At 34.9% G+C, this 23,216-nt stretch overlaps 1 protein-coding gene across 1 annotated transcript; it reads right to left on the bottom strand.

Annotated features, from left to right (window-relative positions):
- Positions 1 to 27: 27 nt before the first annotated feature.
- LOC149790277 (salivary peroxidase/catechol oxidase-like) lies at positions 28 to 22,727 on the bottom strand. Its single transcript, XM_089972321.1, has 15 exons — positions 22,578 to 22,727; positions 21,228 to 21,384; positions 20,660 to 20,789; positions 19,403 to 19,620; positions 18,963 to 19,145; positions 17,838 to 17,877; positions 17,491 to 17,597; positions 16,768 to 16,863; positions 15,019 to 15,111; positions 11,708 to 12,017; positions 8,128 to 8,322; positions 6,335 to 6,553; positions 4,307 to 4,473; positions 1,876 to 1,978; positions 28 to 981 (listed from the first exon to the last, which is right to left on the bottom strand). Exons 2-15 carry the CDS (start codon positions 21,382 to 21,384, stop codon positions 774 to 776), a joined length of 2,226 nt encoding a protein of 741 aa, XP_089828447.1. The 5' UTR covers positions 22,578 to 22,727; the 3' UTR covers positions 28 to 773.
- Positions 22,728 to 23,216: the final 489 nt, after the last annotated feature.

Genomic DNA, 23,216 nt, shown 5'->3' with positions numbered 1-23,216 from the left:
TAAAAACAACGCCTTGTGAAAACATGGTTTGTTAAAACTGATTTTGTTATATTTTTATATATTAAGGGTCAAACCGTTACATAGAGTTGTTATGAAAAGATATAAAACAAAACTATTAGAGGATCACTTCCTATCTCTTTGGATGATTTATAATCAAACTCTCTTCCATTCTTTAATAACAGATATGTCAGATATTACATATAACACACCATGTGGTACTCTAAAACATCGTGATATCGATTTTAATAATCGACCTTAATATCAGCAGAATTCGAATACATTGGCCTTGTAAATACATTTGATCTTTGGACGAACACAAAGCAAGAAAAAAGCGTGGGGAGGCAAAATAAAGTCCGCTTCTCGACGCCTTTTTTCACGCAGGTCATTGTGAGTAGAATTGGTGTGATGCTATTTTTCACTGGTTCACACCTCAAACTTAAAGAAATTGTTTTTCAAATTATTTCGTAAACCCATGTTTCCATGGCGACAGATATGGTCAATATACGCCTAAATATGGGCAATTATCATGTTCATGCAAGTAGAAATGTCGAAACCGAAAGTAGTTCCTCAAAATATACCTCAAAGTTTTGGGTGTGATAAAATGGACATCACCTACATAACAAACTCAAATGAGAACAGAAAGAAAGCAATAATGATATTTTCCTATGAATGGAGAAAAATTATCTTAAGACCACCTTGAGAGTCGTTACAAATCAGGCGATAACGTTACATGTACAATCCGCGTGATACATTCAGAAATTATATGACACATTTTACTCCTCGTCTTTCGAGGCTAGCTTAATCAATTCTTGCAAAATTTCAGACAGTGATGATTGACCGTCCATGTTGCTTTGTCCAGTTTGGAGGTTTCGCTGCTGGTTTTCACGGCCGTAACCACCGTTTGGAGGTCGTTTGCCAGGTGTCGGTGTCCATTTTGTAAAGTCTATGGATGGCACATTAGTGCAACGCACCAAGGGATTGCTTTAAAAAGAAAGAAAGTATTTATTAAAAAAGACGATTCCTTAAAGACTGAAAGTTGTTGTTTCTTTAGTGCACCGTACTGTCATTTATGTCATATATTATATACATATTTAAATAAGCTAGTCCAAGGAACGACCAACAATTTCGACATCATTAGTGTCGCTGAAATGTTTATAGTTCCATAAAGATCGTATCTTTCAGGAAACGTACCTAGTTTGGCATTAGTTTAGATACCCATGAAGACCTTACAGTTTGACCTTTGATTAGAATCGTTTAAGGTTCTGTCTAGATGACAAATAGGTGCACTGGCATGCATGGCTTTAGCATGATTGTTATGGATAAGTTATGCATATGTTAATAACCGATCATGCAAAACGAAAATATATCCAATGATCCATATGTTATCTGTCATAAGTTCAAATGAATATTCTGGTGAAAGGACTAAATGTCAGATAATTATGGCTAACCTATACTCAGAATGAAATGAACAAGGATAAAATTAATTATCGTGGTTTGATGAACTGGCTGCCATGAATGGTATCTTACCTACATGTTTAAATTATATATGATATTATTGCAATTGATGATCTACATTCATCGTCTGATTTCTGCCAGAGCAAAGTTTTATAATTCAAAGTGGTTATCCCAGAACATAATTAAATACGTAAACATATACACTAGTTCATCAGAACAAATGTTTCTAGTGTTCGAAATGTAAATGTTTCAATCGCGAGTATAAATACACCGCAACAGCACTCAAACGTATTTTTCAAGAGTAAACACCTAATGGCAAACAACATTGTTTCTCTTGCCTTCGCGCTGAAATGTATATCTCAGAGATATATAGGTAGGCAGGCGAGGAGGTAGGTAAGGTAAAATCACTAATGAACTAACCTGATTCCTGGTAGTCGGAAGGCATCACTTTGTATCCGTGTCAAATCCAGGTTGGCACAAAGTACGGCTGATAGCGATGTTTTCCTAATCTCATTCAACTGCACTGTAATAAACAAACATTAGAAACCAAAACTAACTATAAACGAGGGCAAATTTCAATACTGTTAAGTCCAAAAAAAATCTGCCATCGACGGACACCGTATATGGTTATATCCCGCTCCTTAACGTAGGTTCCTACCTCAAAGTATGATTGAAATGTGAAGTTTTACACCATATTTATTGTCCTTCAATTTCAACTGATTTTTAGAAACAACCAGAGTAACACTTTATATAGCGCTAGATCTATACGATATACGAACACATTTAAAACATTTCACCTTTTTATACATGTAGAAACCAATACTCCACCTGCTTGACCAATTTTTGTACTATAACTTACCTTCCAGGCCAACTAGTTTGTAATCCAAAGTAAACACAGCATAAAGAAAATAAAAGGGACGTTACATCATATGAGCATTACTATATTTTATTGTCTGACGAAGACTGACTATAAGATCAGGTTTGTTTGACTGATTAAAGCATTTTCATTAGGAAGTGAATCAAAGTCTGTCTCATTTTTTGTAGGTGAGTGGAGAGGTTAAACATTCTAAATTTGGACTTAGACAATGGGTAAGTTGATTTTATATAAAGCTATTACAGCAGGTTAAAACAAAGAGTCTTTAAACGGGTTTCCTTGTAAAACTAAAGTAATTTAGGCAAACATCGGCAGGTCTAACAAAGATGCACGCATACAGTGTGTTACGAATCTAGTTCATAAAATACAAACAGAAAGAAGTGAAACCAACAATTTAAATAAAATCAACACGTTATTTATGTATCTAAAACAAAATTAAAACTCGATTTATCTTACAGCAGTGTGAATTAAATTCAGAATAAGCTTAAATGCTTTTGACAAGTCCTATAATAGATTGTTCCGAAAATATAGAACGTTTCCGAATAATTTCCAGTAGTCTTAAATGTCTCATAAACACAATGATGCTATCCAAAATGTCTTGGAATGAATTCACTATAACTCCCAAATAGTGTATACCAAATCTAAAAGGTGAATGAACGCTTTAGTAATTCGAGTTATTTTAAATAAATAATTCCTCTCGAGTTATACCTGACTGGTACAAATCAACTAGGATTCCCAGTCTGTTTTAAACCAGGAATGAATTATTTGTTTATCAAGAACCTTTGTATATTCAGTTTCACTTTACCTATAACGTAATAGAATGTGAAGCTTTGAAACGGAAAAGTCTAGTCTAACTGTAAACAAGATAGACAACTCTTGCTACCTAAACATGTTGTTTACAACTTATCGGCAGGGACAAACGTTAGCCATATAACATTTCTCTTAACTACTTACAAACATTGAGAAAAGTTCAGCACACAGTATATACATATACATAACAAATGGTGGCAAAATGTAGTATCAAAAGACGGTAGATTTTGTTCTGTTCCTTAACTTAAAGAGTAATGTCTTTCGCAACTTCATACAAGAAAGGTTTGCCATAACATCAGAATGTATCACATATTTTAAACTGGGAAAGGCCAAACGATCGCTGATCAAGTCGTATAGAATTATCGCTGAACAGGATGTTCACCACGGAGTGGACAACTATTGGCAAATGGTCAGGGGAGCACGTATACTTTTGTATATGCAGTCAATAAAATTTGTTGGGTGAATGAACAAAAGCAGGTCACAGGGACCAACTTCTCGAAGTGAAGTGAACACATGCACTCTTTGTGCATGGTCATTGGAGTTGTTGGGTGTGTTAACGTTTGACATCATCATAGGCAAAAAGATTATCTGTAAACAAAGGTGAATTATCAAGTTCATTGCATATTGACATATTTGCCAGGTGAAAATGAGGCAGAAGGTAAATTTATATATAAAGAACACAAGTGAACTTTCATACCTCGATTTAATGTGTGCATTATTTTTTTCTTCATATTCTCTATATTCTTATAACTAAGGCCATTTTGCATCATTAGGCATGAAACTTGGTGTGTACATTTACTTTGACCAATTTCGTTAGCACCCATGAAAAGTAAGTTTTTAAAGGGCACAATGTTCTTGCTAAACTGACTATGCTAAGTTTGTGGATTATGCACTGTACCAGAAAAGTTGGCCAGACAAAGCACAACATTTCCTGCAGGCACATTCTGGTTACATACGGTCAGATTTGCATCAACTTATAAGTTCAACGAAAAGAAATATCTTTCATGCTGCATTAATGGTAAAACACGATATAAATGGTCTTCCATGTTGTAATAGTGGAATAACACGATATAAATTGTCTTTCACGCAATTATTAACACGCATGTTCTCTTAGTACTTTCCCCGAAAGGCAATTTTATTCTTGTAACTACACTATCCTAAATTTACCTAGTGGAAATCCCTGAGGTTCTGGTCGTTCGTACCAATAGGAGTCCCCCTCCTTGAGATTCTGGAATTCCCTTCCCAGAATGCAACTTAGAGTAGGCCCAAGATTGGATCCGGGAATCGCTCTTTCCGTAAGCAGCCCCGTGAAAAGGTCAATGTCGCGAGGGTCACTAATAAAAATGTTTATCCATTAATCATGCTGTCTCAAATCACTTGCATACAAACTTATATCAAATAAAACCTGTTATTTGTTATTAAAAACACGTGCTACATATTTGACACATTTTACAGATTTTACAGATTATATACTCACACTTGTAAGAAATTTGGATGAAATCAGGTAACGGGAATATAAACTTGTACATGTTGGATAAAAGACGACAAAGGTACAGAAATGTGAAATTGCATATGATAAATAATAAATCTACAAAGACATCTGAGTAAATATATTTAAGACCTTTAAAAAGCTTAAAGATTAATGGGTAATGATTTATACATGGTCGGTAGTACATGTACTATATAGCTAGGCAACATTGCTATAATTTATACATGGTTAGAAGCACATGTGCTATTTACCTAGCTATTATAGCTATAATTATTACATAGCTAGCAGTACATGTATTATTTAGCTGGCCAACATCGCTATAATTATTACATCGTCAGCATTACATATACTATTTAGCAAGATAACATCGCTATAGTTATTTTATTGTTAGCAATACGTGTATTATTTAGCTAGCTAGCATCTCTAAAACTATTACATTGTTAGCAGTATATTTACTGTTTAGCTATATTACATCGCTTTAATTATTAAATTGTTAGCAACAAATGTACCATTTGCTATATAACATGGATATAATTTATAATGTAGACTTTCAAGACCTTGAATAAACCATTTTTACACTATTAACGAGAGCACGATAGAATGGTACATCTCGTTCACCTAATAAGAGATAAGGAAATTCAAATATGTAATAATTGTTTGACACAAAATCATGAAGATGTAAAATAACAATAATATGAAATGCATATGCAAATTTAAATATTCGATGTGCGAAATGTACCGCCCTCAGCGAAGTGTTCAAGTACGAACAAGAAACCGATGAATCGAAGCCTCTCATGACAATAAGATTAATATATATATATATATATATATATATATATATATATATATATATATATATATATTATAACAACTCTTTGAAAAATCAAGATACAAGAAGAAAAGAAGAAGAACAACAGTTAAAACAACTATTGGTTGTCATCAGAATGCATTGTCAAAACAATATCCATATCATAATGTTACTGCTTATCATATTCATTAGTTTAAGAAGCCAATTAAAATTATACTGCAAACTTTGTATTTGGATTCATCAAAATCAACGTGTTGGCGTGTATGAGTGTGGGGGATGAGGCTAAGGTAAGCGAAATTACGTAGAGACCAATTCTCGGATAAGCATGATAACATAAAGGTCCGTGATATTTCTTTTTTTTCGAAATATCTAGCTATCAAGTCGACACACATGTATCGATCGTCCAAATGTGATTTTATTGTTGTGGTCGTTACCATGCTGTTTAAATTCAGCTTCATTTCTCAAACTGTTGCATGAACCTATTCTAGAGTAATTTTATTTGAGCTCTATCTCCTTTCGTTATTTCATGTATAATCGATGCTAACTGCTAAAGTCACGGTGACGTACTTTTCACGCTCAGTGATACGTTAAGTATTTTTCATTTAAATATTTTTCTCTGACACTGTTGACTGGTTGTCACACGGAATGAATACATTTATTTCCCCGCCTTACGTTGAATAAGTTACTTTAACATACCTTCTCTAGTCCGCTATATTGTGGGTTTTTCGATAATGAAGCACCGATGCAGAAAGACAGCATTATATATATATATATATATATATATATATATATATATATATATATATATATATATATATATATATACATTACTCAAATATCTACTGTATAAATTAAATCTATAAAGTCGTCAACGGACCATAGTTCGAAAGATACTAACTCGTAAACTTGACGGAGCAGATTCACTTCTGCTGTTTTGTGATCAACAAGACTGTTCCAGTTACTAGTAAGAGCGGACAACCTACAGCTGACTCGATAGTCACCATATGGCGGCACACCGTGATCTCGTCCCCTGTTGATGTTTAATGCGACAAGGTCAAAGCTCGCCCTTGTAGAAGGATCCTCAAAAAGTCTATTTCTGACCGAATCTTCTACTAATCTGCAATGGAGTTATTATTGTTATTATTATTATTATTATTATTATTACGGCAAACCATTTAAGTAAGATAAGCACAATTGGCATTTTTGATTTTATCATGCATCTAATCTGAAGCATTTTTAATGTTATTTTGAGACTTTCTAAACAAAACTTTATCGCGACACATTTAAAATATTAATTGTCCACGTGCTATTGGCGAGATATATTTATCCTGTTACGTGTTTAGGCTCTTTCAAACATTATCAAGAAAAGTGTGACGACAACAAGCTTTGTAAAATTTAACAAATAATTTATTTCCCAAGTAAAACAAGGTAAAAATGAGACAAATCTTACGGTTTTACGAATCAAATCCAAAAATAATTCAAGAATTATCCAAGAATTAAGAAATAGAAGTCCTAATAATAAAAAAGTCCTAATGAAACTGAGTTCGAATCCTGATGGAAGCCAAAATGGAAGGCGATGACGTATGCTGTGGTCAGCGTTGTACTGACTTGTCAACATTTCTCTGTTGAATCACAGAAAATAACATTCCAATTTGAATTCTTTATAAATTTCGATAACTGTCATTGTCCAAGAATTAATTTAGAGCACAAGTATTTCCAGGGAAAACAATCTTGAAATCCAAATAATTTGAAGAAAATAAAATACATAGCCCTAAAACTGGTCACAACATAAAACACTTTAACTTCCCAAGGCTTAAAGCACTAACGACTATCCCATCCTATCTCAAAACATCAATACGTCTAGCTAAAACGCAAAACAGATGCCATGATGTGGGTCGATACCCCGGGAAAAAACAGAGTTTGAAACAACTGCTACATGTTATTTGTAACGTACTCCAAGTATGGCATATAGTCCACTTCATGAATCTTACTCTGATAAAGAATTTTTAAAAAATTAAAAAATTGTTTACCACAACTCTTGCGCAAGAAGCTCATATCTGCTACTTTCCTTGCTCATTTTACGTCGTTTGCATGGAATGTGCAAAACAGTAATGAAAATTATATTAATGATAAATTCTTAACCAGCAATCATAGCAAGATAATTACCTACATTTCATCTTTTTCACCACGAATGTTAAGCGTAAAGGGCAGAAATAACAACGCCAAAACTAGGCTGTCCGAGTTGTAGTACATTCTGATCTGTGTTTGCGCTACTCTGGCCATGGTTGCGGTCATGTAACGTTTGCTGTTGCAATCATAGATTAAGCTGGGTTACTCTCGATGTTGAACAAGTACACAAATCGTGGATAGGGAAACTCGCCATCACATAATCAATGTCATGAAAAAAAAAGTTAACCGTTCAATAAATTAATACTTTTAATGAAATATTATTTTCTGGATAGAACAGAAACATACGAGTTTCAGGTAGAAATTAATTTGTGAAAATTGTATTCCTAAATACGTCGACCAAAGTTGTGTCCGCTCACAAAGAGGCTCACACTTCGGGTTATGAAAGTTCGGTCACATGAGATTCATTTTGAAAATACCGGCTATATGCACTGCTATTCAGGCAGTGCCGTTTGTTACCTACGTCACTGTGTTGCGGTTGATGTGAATTTAGACAGCACCTACCTGTCTGTTTCTGGGGAAGCTTCGCTTGTCATCCATTTTAGAAGTGCCGGACATCCCTTGTTCCCATTAAGAAATGTGAGATGTGGGTTAAAGAACGTCTTCACCAAATCAAAGGGACCCTTCTCAGGACCTGACATTCTGGAATTGAGATCACTGTAGAGATCTTGATATGTTGGTATCCATGTATGTCCCATCCTGCGAAAAAAAAAAAAAGAAAGATGAGTGCGACCTTATTTCTCGCCAAAAAAAAACAAACTTACTCTCAGAAAATTAACATCGCACAGTGAGAAATTCTCATTCCTTCTCTCTCTCTCTCTCTCTCTCGAGATCAGGGGAGTGCATGTGTAGTGAATAGAAAATGATAAGTAAGATATAAGATACTACGTGGAGTCGTAGGCTAAGCTGGGACCAAACGGTTAACTTTTATCCCGTTTTTGCTTGATGTTTCAGCGTTAGACTGACGCGCGTGTTTAGTTTGTCATCTGCTCGAACTTTACTTAATCAAAACCTAACTTCCGGCATTAGTTGCTATTGTTCGGAGTGCTAACGTTGTTGTAATGTCGCCTCCCTTTGATACCGTAGCAACGTTGCCAGCAGGTTTTTAATAGTAAAAGTTTTTTCCTTCTATTTTGTAGCAATTTCCTACGAACAAAGAGTGTGCTTAATTTATGTGAAAATCTTTTTATATGTTTCCCGAATTCGACAACTGGTTCTTTCTTATTGTGTTTCAGAGCCAAAACTTTCGTTGAAATAAAACTGAATTTTTCGTTTGTTTTGTAAAGATGAAAGTTATGAAAGAAGTCAGCTTGAGGAGTTTATATAAATATATATATATATATATATATATATATATATATATATATATATATATATATATATATATATATATATATATATATATATATATATATCAACAAACCCAAATAAAAAAGCTATTTTGTAAAAACGGATGGAATGTGGTCAAAGTAAGCAAGCATTAGTAGCTGGAAATCTAAGTCTTGGAATGCCATGTAACCGAAAACAGGATTAATGTTAACATTGAGACCAGTTACCATTAGATTGGAATAGATTATTCAGATGAATGGTTGTAGCTAAGCAATTTAAAACACCAGCCTTTATTGTAAGACTCGAACCGTCTTCAGTGAGTAGCGCATACAGTGATGTCCTATTGCCACAACAACAATTGACCATTATAAATAATTTGATGGACCGTCAAAATACAATCTACATGTTTATGACATGTGACATATTATTTTTCTTTACATATCCAGTATATAATTAGCGTCTTGTGACTTTCTCTTGGAGCATTTCTTTTGAGGATAAAGAGCCATCCGTTTTCTAAGACAAATTAAACTGCCTCTTTAGTAAACGATAAATCTCACGTCTAGTCCATCCAATCCCAAATACCAAACTTTTTTCGATCGTTGTACCATCGATTCGTAATTCTTTCCTACTTAGATGCATCTAAAACCAGTCTTATCGCTACTATTAAACTCCCTATTCCCAAATTACTACCTTAGTTGTTAAACCACATCCATTTATTATTATTTGCTCGTTGACATTATAAAAATCCAAGAGATTTCAGAATAGGGTCCCTAAAATCATACAGCCTTATTTCGAAGACCGCTCCGGTGGCCTATTGGTTCGAGGGTACGCGTCAGATGCGGGAGGTCGTGGATTCGTACCACGGCTTGTAAAAATGGCACTAACAAGTGCCTCGCTAGGCGCTCAGCATTAGGAGGTTTGCGTTAGGACTGGTCGGCCTGGTGTCAGGGTAATGTGACTGGGTAGGACATCATGCTACATGTCTGCGGCGTAATACCCAGTGCTAGACATCACTATAAACTATCACACTGCAGAGATCTTAGCGATTTGAGTGCAAAATTGTTAAGCTACGTTAAAATCCAAATCACACATATACAGTCCTATCGTGCCTGTTTATCCCATTTTACAGACAGTTCCAAGGATCAAAACAAAGGTTGTTGCTATCTTTTAACACCCCACAGCAACATTTCGATCCGGTTGCATGATCAATCCTCCAGTTTCACAGCAGACATTATACCCATGCTCCTGTTATTTAACTACATTCAAGCTTCTCAAAAAGCACATGTTAATTTCACCGACCTTAAGAGCGATGATTACTCATAAATCACGGAAAGGTAATATGTACCGTTATCTGCCTTATCTAACGGTAATAAGGACAATGAAATGGAATAAAGTAGCCAAAGCTGCTCTACAGACACCAGTTTCCGAATGGGTTCCAGATAGAGACTTCACATTTTACACAAATCGACACGTACACTTGACATAGTAAAATAAGGTAACGAAAAATAGTCAAGCTTTGGACCCTCAAAACCAATATCGGAAAATGGCATCAGCCAACTAAAACATATTGCAAATGTGAGATGGGATAATACAGATCGCGAATAGGACACACAGTGGAGCGTATTTTGTCGGGTGCATCAGTGTCTAACCTGTAACGCAGATGTTAGTTTGCGTGAAGTCGCATAAGACCTATCCAAAGATGTCCCACCAAAGAAAATCTGGGAATTTTTTTAACGAAGGTGGTTTACGTATTAACTTTTTAACGGACACTGTAGGGATTTATTTTTTCCCTTTATTCTTTGTTTTGTGCCTTTTAATCAAATATAAATTGGTAATTGGTACCTTTAATTATTTTATGTCGATGTGGTACATATATATATATATATATATATATATATATATATATGGGGGGGGAGATTTGCCTTCCTAATTTATTTTGCAACTTATTACCCTCCTGGGAACTTAACTTTAACTCGGGACCGTATATTTTTATTTGTGCTGACGTGCAGTTACACTACATGCACACCCATATATGTGCACTTCTGACACTAAACAATTAGTTGGTGCCGTTTAGCCTCAACCCACTTCTGGCCGCACATGCTAAATATAACGCAAACACCTGCTTCGTATATCAAGATATGTTCTCTTTGATACCATGGTGCTCAAGATTATCTTTCAATTATTCTTTGTTCTGATATTTTAAATATTTACAACAGTTCAGAGTTCCTATTCCAAATATCTATGTTTTGATGATACTTAATCATTTGCATCTACTTCTGACACCAAATTGTTCTACACATCAACTTCTGACACCAACGTTTCAAAGACAATGTCTTATACATACTTATTTGTAAAACCAAAGTACTTGAATTATAGTCAGACGTACTAGTATTTTCACTCCAATATGTCCGCATGATAAGTGAAATATCACTAAAGTCAGTAATAGTTTAAAAACGATTTTCCACTTTTAAATATTGAAGTCTTTCATTTAAAAGAGACTAAGTTTAACAAAACGATAAATGGCATATAGTAACCATTTTAAAGCGATCCAGCCCTAAAAAGTAATCTCTTCCAACACGAAAAGTTTCAAGAGCAGTAGCAACTCTGGGCATCAATTTTTTTTTAAAACTTGATCACCATTTCACGGCAATGGTTGACAAATAAGAAAGAAACCGAAGTTGTACTAATTACTTCCTCCACATGCCGGGAATGGATAGCGAATCCTCGGCTGCAGAGATAGGAGACATGAACAAACCTGTAGGCTATTCCAAATTCATTTGAGACAGTGGCATCTCGCTTCCGGTCATAACTGAAACTGTAACCATTGTTGAGGCTAAGCAGGTTGTAGGTTGCCATAGTGTCCTGAGACAGAAAGGAGTTTAGGAATCCATTGTACACGATGTGTTGTATCTGAGCGATGTTGATCTTTCTCGCCTCCTGGAACAGCTTTTCCACAGTCCAGCCGAGATTTAAGGCCTTGAGTGCGTTCACGATTCGGTTGTGTTCCATCACGAATAGTGTATGGTAAGAAGCGAGCGAGGGCAATACATCCACTCTCACTTCACCTGTGGAAAGAAATCAAACTTCACTGTTTGCTAACTTTATTTAAAGATCGGATATCCTTTGTGCATTACCCAAACGTCTTTATCCTCAGATCTGATATACTTGACTCAGCTGGTGTGTGTGTGAGTGTGAGTGTGTCTGTCTGTCTGTCTTGAGAGGGGTGAGTGTTATGATGCATTCACGTGGAAAAAATCACAATGGGGTTCCACAAGGGATGCTGGACCTTTGTTGCGTTGACACCCCATTACAGATTGACACATTCAGTTAAAATGCCAATAACTCGTGAAAAGATTGTTAAAACAGCAGTCAAAACTTTAGGAATGATAAAAGAGAAATTAATGTTTTCGCCTTAATTGTCTTACCTCGTATTGTCTCATCTCTTTCATCTCCGGTTCCAATATATCGTGTGAAAAGATGTTCTTCTATTAATTTTTGCACAGATACAGAGAAAGGAATTCTTATCCAACATCTTTTTTTGTGGGTAAAATAAAGCAATGTTGCAGACAGATCTTGAACTTCTAGTCCTGACTGTCTGAACATACATACGACCACTGATATCGTTATATCAGTGAGTGATCCACCCCATCAACAGCAGAATGGTTTGAAAGCGGCAGCAAAGGCAGGCTATTTCTAGATATGATTCCGGAAAAGATAGTTGGCCCATCTGCTGCGGCTGGAATCTGACAGTTAGACACTCTATAACAAATTTATATTGGACCTCCAACAACTTTAATCACGAGCTGAATGTGAATAATTTCCTATTTGCATTTTTATGGTAATATTTTAGTGGCTAAGAGAAGAAGGCAAATACAGGATTTACAATAACACGTACACAATTTCAAATTTGAACAATATGGTCAGAACATACCTATTAATGTCAAACAATGAACATTTTTTTCAAAAATGAAACAAGAAAACACCACTATGTTTACAGGAAAAGATATGATAACGAGAAGGTACAGTATTGTACTTTTCTTAATGCGGAAGGTCTATTTAGCAGTGAAATTGGCCATCAGAGCAAGGCACGATGCATAGGTTTTTGGGTGTCCATTTCCACAAAACAAATAATAGTTGTTAACAATGTAAGTGTGTTTGCGCTCATTTGCAGGTAAATTACTATTTTCTGCATGTGTACTATTTGAATCACGGCATTATAACACAATAAGTATACAAGGTAATATATATATATATATATATATATATATATATATATATATATATATATATATAAAGAGATTGGTAACGACTGTTACGACCACAGCTACTAGATAATTACCTCACAACTGAACCTAAGGCATTTTTTCCTTTGCAAGGATAGACATGTAGTTAGATTGATGGATGGATAAAATACACGTATATCTACATACGTGCACACGGGAAGTATTATAAATAGTTCTGAATACTAGCGCGCTGTACAACAAAGTTCTTTATAAGTGAACAGTACGTCAGAAAATCCCCTCAAAGTACCATCCATGCCCCTCTACACACTTAACCATTTCTTAAAGGCCAGTTTGTGTTCGCTTACTGGTATGCTGTTCATACGCTGAAAAAATTAATATCCAACCACATGGCGGCGTTTAACCTTTCTCCACTACCACGTCTTTGATAAAGTGATGCGGCCAAAAATCACTTAGAGCTACATCAGGACAATATGAGAGATGTGAAAACGTTTTGATGCTGTGCTTCTTCAGGCAGTCCGTCAAGACGGCTGATTTATGCATCGGTGCTTTGTAATGGTTACATCGAAAAAGAAACATGTTGCATAAAACTCTCTATAGTCCTACCAATTTTAGCGATGTATGGTCTTTGCTCATGTTATACGATCCAAATTTTATTTTCCTTTTAGTCTGGTTTAATATGGTAAATCTTTGTTGTTGTTGTTTTTTTGTTTCTTTTTCTTCACCTTTGACAATCTCATTCACACGTGTCTGGTGGCTCCATTTCACAGCTGGACAGTATATTGTTGGGCTAGTTCTGCAAAAGACTGTTTTTTATCAGCCGTCAAAAAAATCGCGGGCCCCATCTTACACAAACTATCTAAGCTTCAAAAAATAAAATTGTGATTTTTCGGTGTATTAAAATCAGGTCACGAGTTTTAATTCCCATTACAGTCATATTATCGTTCAGTATATATCTAGCGTTTTCATTAACAACTCTTCACAGCAACCAGTTCCCGCTGACTAATCGCAGAAACCCGGCAGAGTCATTCCAAGGACTTATGAAAATGGTACTAGCAGCTATATCGCTTAGTGCTCAGTGTTAAGATATTGGTCGGCGAGGTGTCAGGATAATGTTACTGGGTGGAACATGTCTGCGACATGATGCCTCAGCGCTAGAGATCACAATAAACTGCCGCACTGCTGACATCGTAGCGAAATGACTGGTAAATTGTTAATGGTATGTTAAAAATCCAAATAACACACACACACACACACGCACTTTAAAATGAGGATCTGGCAGAGAAATACATAAGTAAAGTTCATTGAAGTCATTCTTGTTAATAGTGTCGTTGTCCTAAACGCTACGGGATTTTAGAGTACGCTCTTTCGTTATTGAGCGTTATTTTGTCTATCGATGGGCGTTCAGTTGATTCATAGGTTCAGTGAACCCAAAAGGGCATAATAAAATACTCAGAACATCTCAAATACCACCCATAAATAGATATAAACTTACACATACATACATATATACATACAAACATAAATACGTACAAACATACATACATTCGTCGTCTGATAAACACATACGATTCTGAAAGTCCGCAAAGGGCAAATTTAGGACGACTTTTCCAATAATCCGATAAACCCCGAGTACGTCATCTTGTTAATCTAAAACTTTGTTTATCTGTGTTATCGGTTACCGTGAACAATATGGTTTCACACACATCGCATTGACTTTGTACAAGCCAAACTGGTTCATCAGTTTTTTGCGAAAGGCTTTTAGTATGTCCACTAAGGTAATCAAAATTAACGAGATTCCACTTTTACAACATAACAACTGTACCTGCAAGATGACAGAATTCTCCATCGTGATCAATGGTACAGCGACCGTTGGGATTTGTGGGCAAGTTGTTTCCACGGCTCGTCTTCATGTACTCTAAAATGTTAGAATAATAGATAGCACACATAAATATTTAGAGAGACAAATTAAGAGCGGCAGGATCGGAAAACTATCCATACAAGCGAATGTATATATATATATATATATATATATATATATATATATATATATATATATATATATATATATATAATACGAATCATTAAGCGCGTTACATCTTTTGAAGTGCACTGGATCCAGCACTGGGTCACGTGTGTCGGGGAATAAATGCAACAAACTGACAACCAACATTGCAACAGTAGTTTCTATCTAACCTGAGAATAGTTTCGTATTTTAACACCTCCTTAATTTTTAAGGTAGAAGGCATGAGCCTAAGTATTATAAGCCTAGCGTTTATAAATTCATTCAGAAGCTAAATCTGTAATGTGGTTTACATTTACTTTGAGTTAGGTTTGAAAATGCGTTGGCTTATTTGGTGACTGCCCGTCACAGTTCCACTAGCATTGGAGATTAAATGCTAACCTGGGCTGCAAATGAAAAGCCGAATTGGCTTACGTAATCACGTATGCCTGCCACATAAGTAAATATATAAAAATCGAGATGGCTGAGAGGTGATGACATTGCATCCTAATTTGTTACTATACTAGTGAACTTTAATCATGCATATGGCACATACCGATTCCTTTCGCCTGTTTGTCACAGAAAAATATTCCAAACGGATCATTGTTCTAAATAACTTAACGTAAAAAAGAGGGGTTGGTGGCAGTGTCGGTTCAATATCAAAGTCAACAGTTGTGTAAGGAACTAACCTCAATACCTCAAGCATAATTTCACAAACATACAAAAATCATTAGTTAGTTTTTATTTGTATCTTTAATGTAGAACTATTCTCCTTTTCTGTCATAGGTCACTGTCGGATGAAAATTCACAAAAAGCCCACAGAAAAACAAACAAATATCCAGTGAGATCCGAGAGCTTTCGACTCTAAATAAATCCTTTTCAAAGGCAAATACAAAACAAATACAACATACCCCAAAAAAACCCAGAAAAATTTCTGAGATTAAGAAACATTACATGAATATTTCTACAGTAATAAAACCATGATTTTTTTTTGTTTCAACTAGTTTACTTCAACTTGATGCTGATGCTAAACACTTTGTTATATTGACAAAGAAATGGATGAGCTATATCGCCATCTCTTATTTTTTGTACATTTATGGAACCGCAAATTATATCCCGGACATTTCATTGTTTTGGTAGTAATTATAGGTTATTGCGTGAGTAATAAGCTAATTTAAAGAATTATTTAAAAGAAAATGTGCCGGTTGCAAAAAGATTGTATTTGTGCCGGCTGTAAATAGTTGGCACTGTAATAGTCAAGAAGGTACGAATGAAAGATTTATATATTACATATTATAATTTAAGCAGAAGCTATTTTTAGGAATCGACTGCATTCTTGCCTACATTTGCATCAAAGCTAAAATATTTTGTTTTAATGACACTCGCCAATATTGTGTGTCCCTAGATGGCAGACCGCAAAGTGTACTATTGAATTTATAGACGGGTTGTTTGACTGATAATACTTTACTGACAATCAATCGGTTTAAAACAGGGAATCTCAAGGTCAATATTTAATAGACACCATCTGAAGGTTTGATAATTTAGTGTGTTAGATTTTCCATGTATCCCTACCGCCATCTCTCAATGACGTCAGCTCATTGTTAGTCGAGCCATACACACTGGAGCCGTCGATATAGGAAGTGAGACGGTTCAGCTGCTGACGGAATCCTGAATAATAATAAAAATAATAATAATAATAATTATAATTATAATTATAAACATATTTGACTGATAAAATATGTTGTATTGTTCGAATATATCTGATAACAAAAGCATTCATTAAAGTATAGAGACGGACGGACGGGCAGCATGAATGAGGATTACACAAGTAGAAGGAAGAAAACAAGAATAAACGAACGCTCAAACATCTATCCAATCGTACTTGCATCACTTGGAGCGGTTTGTTCTAACCAATTGAATCTTTTCATGTTTATACTGCTACCGATTCAACGGTGAGTACATCTTTTGAAACCTTTGCTCCAAACCATGGCCATAGTAGAACTTGCAACTGACATGCAGGTAAATATGTAAACATTAACGTCGAATGCTCGGCACTTAATGATGGAAACATTTATGGTCTTAAAGAAATCCTTTCTCGTTTAGCAATGTAGTATTTTAAGTATATAATGCTACAGTAAAATGAGCAAGCGCAATGAACTCTGGGAGTGTTTTTTTTGTGTTCCTCCATGTGACAGAAAGGATTAAAGATGTCCCCATTGTATATGACATCCAGCAAATCATATTTTTTATCGTCATTAAATTATTTTACGGACAGAGAAACAATGAGGCTGGTACCTGGTGTGCAGTCGGGATTTGCAGCTGCCGATCGAACAACAGGCAAGCAAGTCCCGTCGGTAAAATAAGAGTCTCCTGCAGGGATTTTGATTGAAATGCATTCTGGCCTGTGGAAATACAAAATTACCAATATACAAAAAATACTACACAAAATAGTTAACGTTCGTTACCATCAATTAAATATCGAATATAAGCATGGTTCTCCCAGTGGTTAATATTTTAATTGTGCTAAGTGCTTAGGACTGACGATCTCTCTCTCTCCTTCTCTCTCTCTCTCTCTCTCTCTCTCTCCCTCTCATTAATATTTATTTATTTATTTATTTAGTTATTTTATTTATAATACCTACCGAGTCTTATCTTCGCAGGTTTCTATGCATCCATCTTCAACTGAATCAGAAAATTTTAAACTGCAGTTATTTTTAACGAAGCTATTATCGTTGACGAAATGCTTGCAGTGACTGGAATATTTGATTTTTTTTTGACAAGTTTCATAATGTTAAACCCTTATTAACATGAGCTGGATGAAAGTATAGACAGTAATGAGCACACGTTGCAATGTTCAGAAATAAGAGTGATAAGCCAAGCTGAGTATACCTCGTTGGAACATGCGGTGTGTGTGTATATATATATATATATATATATATATATATATATATATATATATATATATATATATATATAATGTGGCATTATGGTAACAAAAAGATATGTCAATTACGTCGAGAAATTCAATGCATGTGCAAGTTCAACATTAATAAGCATATACAAAGAATGGTTTCGTTTATTTTTCTCTTCTTGTTCTTCTTTTTCAACTGCATGAACGTTTGTTCTCGAAAGCCAATCGCTCAAATACAAATATTTGGCAAACTGAGTTATGGATTTTTTTCCCTTTTTTTTTCTTCAATCGTGTGCATTACTTTCCACGAAAACTACATATAGACTTCATGGATTCGTAATGCTCATTACATCAATAAGAAATGTGTTTGCAAACTAATGTATTCACTAAGAAAATCATTTATTTTATTACATCATTTTCTTCAAGAGATTTTCCAAATTTTGAAGAATGTTACTTTCATTCAATGGAAAGCAGACTTAAGGCGTAACCATCTCAGGTGTCATTAATTCGGTTCCTGAAAGGTCACTTACACTTAACTTCTCTGAATGTACTGCCTGAACATTCCAAAAGAGGGATTGTATCTAAATTTTACTATTTTCTCTTTAATTCTTTCTTTCGTTTGTTCCTTTGGGATATTTTATAAATATCATCCGTTGAAGAAAACTAACGTTGGAAACGAAATAGAAAACTTTATCAGATATATTAATCTATTTTCGAAGAAAATATCCAGATTTTCATCCTGTCTGTGCGTGCGCTTGTTTGTTAGTGTCTACGTGTAGCAATTGTATCGTGCTATCCCTTCTGCATTGTTTAATCTTTGAAATTTATCTAATATGGCTGAGCTAGTTTCTCATACCTGTTTCAGTAGGTGTGAAGATGATATCATGGTCAAGAAATTGCCCCATTTGGAACGTGTGTAGAGAGATGGTACCGTTGATCGTAACACCATTTTTATTGCTATGGACGACATTGCTGACCGTTCGTGGGTTGGGTAATGGCCTACCAGTAACACCAGTAACACGCGGCCCTCCAACAGTACCTGTAATAATAATAATAGTAATAATAATAATAATAATAATAATAACCGAACCCTGTCATGACTATGTGTCAAATCCGAGTAAATATTTTAGTTGTCCAATCATTCATATGAGTGTAGTCCTAATTAATGCCCATTGTAAACATTCCCTTATCCACCCCGACATGTAAACGCACCAAAACCATGACAATTTTTGAAATTTTGAAATATTACTGAAACGAGAAAATTACCTTAGTAATCTTTTCGTTTGCGTTACTCACCTTTTTCGTAGGCAGGGCCGATAACTCTTCGCTGGGCCACGAAGCATTTCCCCCATTCGGGATATTGAAGGTTGTTACATGATCCATCGATGGTTCTGTACGGACTTGATGCGTTACATCTGTACACGGTGGGCGATTTACAAACTCCTCTTAAAACGAGGGCATCTTTTATCGCGGATGCCACGGAGTCACTTGTCACTTTTTCAATGGTAAATCCTCTGAGAAAGAAAAAGACAGAAAATAATGAAAATAAATTTAAAGAAAAACGATGTTATTAACTCATTGAAAAAAAAGAGAAGAAACTAATACGTAAAGGAAAGCTAAAAGACGGAAGGTTTAAAAAAAGAAAGAAGGAAGGAAGGGATGCGGGAGAATGCGTACAGAATGTAGGGGAATAGGATTAAAAAATGATGTCACAATATAAAGGAAAAAAATATTCATAGATGAATTAATAACTCGTTTGTTCCTTTATATATTTATACATGCGTCCTATACTTTTGTTAAGTCATGAAAGGTGATGAAGCAACATATAAAAAGGTTCTAGCTTCGAGCCGAGGACTCTTCATACCGAAACCACTCTTACTTCTGATAAATCGACACGCACATAATTCGATTTCCATCGACACTTAACACTTATAAATCTGCCAAGCTCACCGTTGAGGACCTTAATCGATCATACTTTACTTAATTATTTTAACAGAATCAAGTGGGGTGAACTCAAATGCATATATATATATATATATATATATATATATATATATATATATATATATATATATATATATATATATAATCTCACACAGAAAAGAATCAGTTAGCAGAACATGATGGGCAAGATACAGATTTATCCAGATACTTAGTTAACAGTTTATATCATTAATATACTTATTCAAAATGGTAAAAGGTTTCATGTCGAATATACATCCTTCTGTCTCAGCTTCTCAGTATCGTTTTTTTCAGGGTTATTATTATGAAATCGAGAAATCGGATCGCTCATTTTTAAGCAGAACTCGACTTTTGTCCCGTGTGTCATTGTATTGAGCACTCAAATTAATTTACCGACTGGACTTGTGTCTTAATAAATCTTTCCCGAGTATTGTAAAGTCCAGATAAACGGTACTTGTTGATGAACCCTTCTATGTACTTAAAATCCTTATTCGAAAAACAAAATATATGATACACCAGGATTGAAAGTAATCCCACTTGAAACGGATAATAATTAATTTACATTAAGAGATTGAGTGTTGAAAATCTTACTCCTCCAAAAGTCTTTGCGTCATGTACAATATTTGGTTTGCGCTATTGCTTATTTCTTGAGTATTGGGTATGTAGCCGTGACTCTTTTGTAACAGATTTTCATATCTACGTCCTGAACGTCTGCCTGCATCTGAAATAAATAAATAAATAATAAATAATGAATAGGTAAATAAATAAGGTAGCGTGACTTTGCTGATTTCACCAAAATGAACCAAAATGGATTATTCATCAGACATAGAATAAATGCAGATTTCCCAGGCAAACTGAGGTATTGAGGTATTGCCATGTTTAAATGGGCGTGTGACGTCATATTATCATTATTTTTTAAACCAACAATAATTGAACAGACCCGCTCTGGTTTCTTTAAATTTTTCGTTCAAGCAAATGATAGCTTGACTGCAATAGTTGGTGGCAGTAACGTTGCAAGAATAACGAGGGCGGGGTTCTGGGAATTTTACAAGCGGAGTTTAATATCAGGTTCTAATCGGCTGGAAGCTAATACAGACATATGGAAAAAAATTAGTACGTATTGATAAAATTATGACATATTAATAAACTTATGGATTACCATCTTCTTTTATTCGAGCCCCCACGTCTTGTTCCTCAGCTAGGTCGCTGCCTTCACCCCATAAGGCATCATATTTATAAGGTGGGGGGCTCAGAGACGTAACACCATATATGACCAACACCGCCACCAACAGGAGCTCAAAAGATGGCAACGCCATCTATAATAATAATAATAATAATAATAATAATAATGATAATAATGTGAAAGGATTAAATGTACAAAATCAAGTCGTCTCGTAATTGTGCAGAATCAACAAAACTCTGGGTTGAGATTATAATCTGTGAATGTATGATATATTTAAGCCAATCATATTGAACTTCTACCCGGAACAACACAGATAAACATCTGCTTTACACTACAAAAGGTCGCAAGATCCTTTGCACAGCAAGGGCTTCAGTTTTAAACAAACTGCTTTACAGAGTTTGCAATCTCGACTCTAACATATTATTTATATCCTAAAATGGCAAATTCATACAAGATTGAAAAATGTCACGGCAATATAAGACCAATTACCGAGAACAGCTACATCATCCTATAGTCAGGGTAATCTTTATATACATTCCCACCCCTCACGTACCCATTGTATTTAGATTACGAAACTACCATACATAAACATGCCGGTCGAATGCGATACCGGGCGTGCCGTCTTAGTATAACCTAATGATGTATGTATGTATGTATGTATGTATGTATGTATGCTACTTAAAATCTTCTTTCAACTTTGTAAAATTCCTTTAAATTGTCAACATGTAGAATTTGCTAATCAACAACTATTACAGCTAGTATAATAACATCTAACTATGACCTTACGAACTCATCTCTCACTGACAAAGATCTTATATTCTTTCCTGATGTCCATTTTTCGGACTTCATTTGCATTTAAACATTTACCGGTTATCTCTTTATATATCCTGCTTGCTACACCTAATTTTAAGTCTTTTTTCGTATTTTAATTTTCAAGGGATGTATTTTTTATCTGCTATTTTTATCTTCCTTGAAATCTAATTCTCTTTCAAGTTCTTATAATCACTTTAAACAGTGTACAATTGCAGAAGGTCAAAAAGTCATCTTTACTTTGTTGATGACGTTGATGAACATGTTTAAAATTCAATGAATGAAATTGTTCAAATGATAATTATTTGCACAGTGAGGGATTTGCAAGTTCTATTACAACAAACTTAGAAGGTGAATTCAAATAATCACGGAGACAGGTTTCTAATATAGATGGTGCAATATTAATTAATAAAGATTCACTTAAACAGTATTGTAAAATATTGTATCGCAATGAAGACAACGGAAATTCACACAAATTTCTAAACATTATAATCCAAATTATATATTAACACCTACCTCTACATGTGTCAGTAACGTGTTGACGGATCTTGACAACAGCTGTTAAAACCCGCTTCCAAGCAAAAGTAGATAATAAGAGTTCGCAATGAAACAGGCATGCAAACGCTCACCACAAATGACACTAAACAACTCACAATTTAGAGAAGCAGAAAGTATATATACGAAGAACATAACATGCTTTGTGCACACGAACCGGAATTGAAAAGTATGTTTCATTGGTCAAATGGGAACAATATACTGAGTTTCTTGCTTGCAGCCAATGGCATTCAAGCAAAATCCCACACACATTCCAAGCAATTGTTCGTGTCCAAAAAAACGCGAAATGTATATCCCATTTCACCATGACAGAAAAGGAGAACTATGTAAAACTCCTTGGAGAAGATAGAGATGGTCAACTCAAGTGCAAGAATACGCCACTAAAATTGGCTTTTAATGATTTTAATAGGTCATCGGTCAAGCAAAATAAACCTCCTTGCTCTAGATATTAGTGTAGTAAGATGCATGAGATTTTTGTGATACGTAAGACTCTATGTTGTAACGCTTGAAAATGTGCATTTTCCTCCTATACACAATTTTATCGTCTTTTAATCTGATGTTATCGTTTGCATTGTGCATGCTTTGAAAACATAATTGCTG

The sequence above is a fragment of the Sinohyriopsis cumingii genome, chromosome 10 (genome assembly GCF_028554795.1).
Source record: "Sinohyriopsis cumingii isolate HCF-2022 chromosome 10, ASM2855479v2, whole genome shotgun sequence".
Classification (NCBI taxonomy): domain Eukaryota; kingdom Metazoa; phylum Mollusca; class Bivalvia; order Unionida; family Unionidae; genus Sinohyriopsis; species Sinohyriopsis cumingii.
Note: the sequence above shows the minus strand (reverse complement) of the source record. Positions and strands in the feature narration are given on the sequence as shown.

Coding starts and splice junctions, on each gene's coding strand:
- LOC149790277 (XM_089972321.1), bottom strand. CDS start 21,384: ATGGCGTTGCCATCTTTTGAGCTCCTGTTGGTGGCGGTGTTGGTCATA. Junction 20,790..21,227: donor GGCTCGAATAAAAGAAGATG/GTAATCCATAAG, acceptor TATTTATTTCAG/ATGCAGGCAGACGTTCAGGA. Junction 19,621..20,659: donor ACGCAAAGACTTTTGGAGGA/GTAAGATTTTCA, acceptor TTTCTTTCTCAG/AGGATTTACCATTGAAAAAG.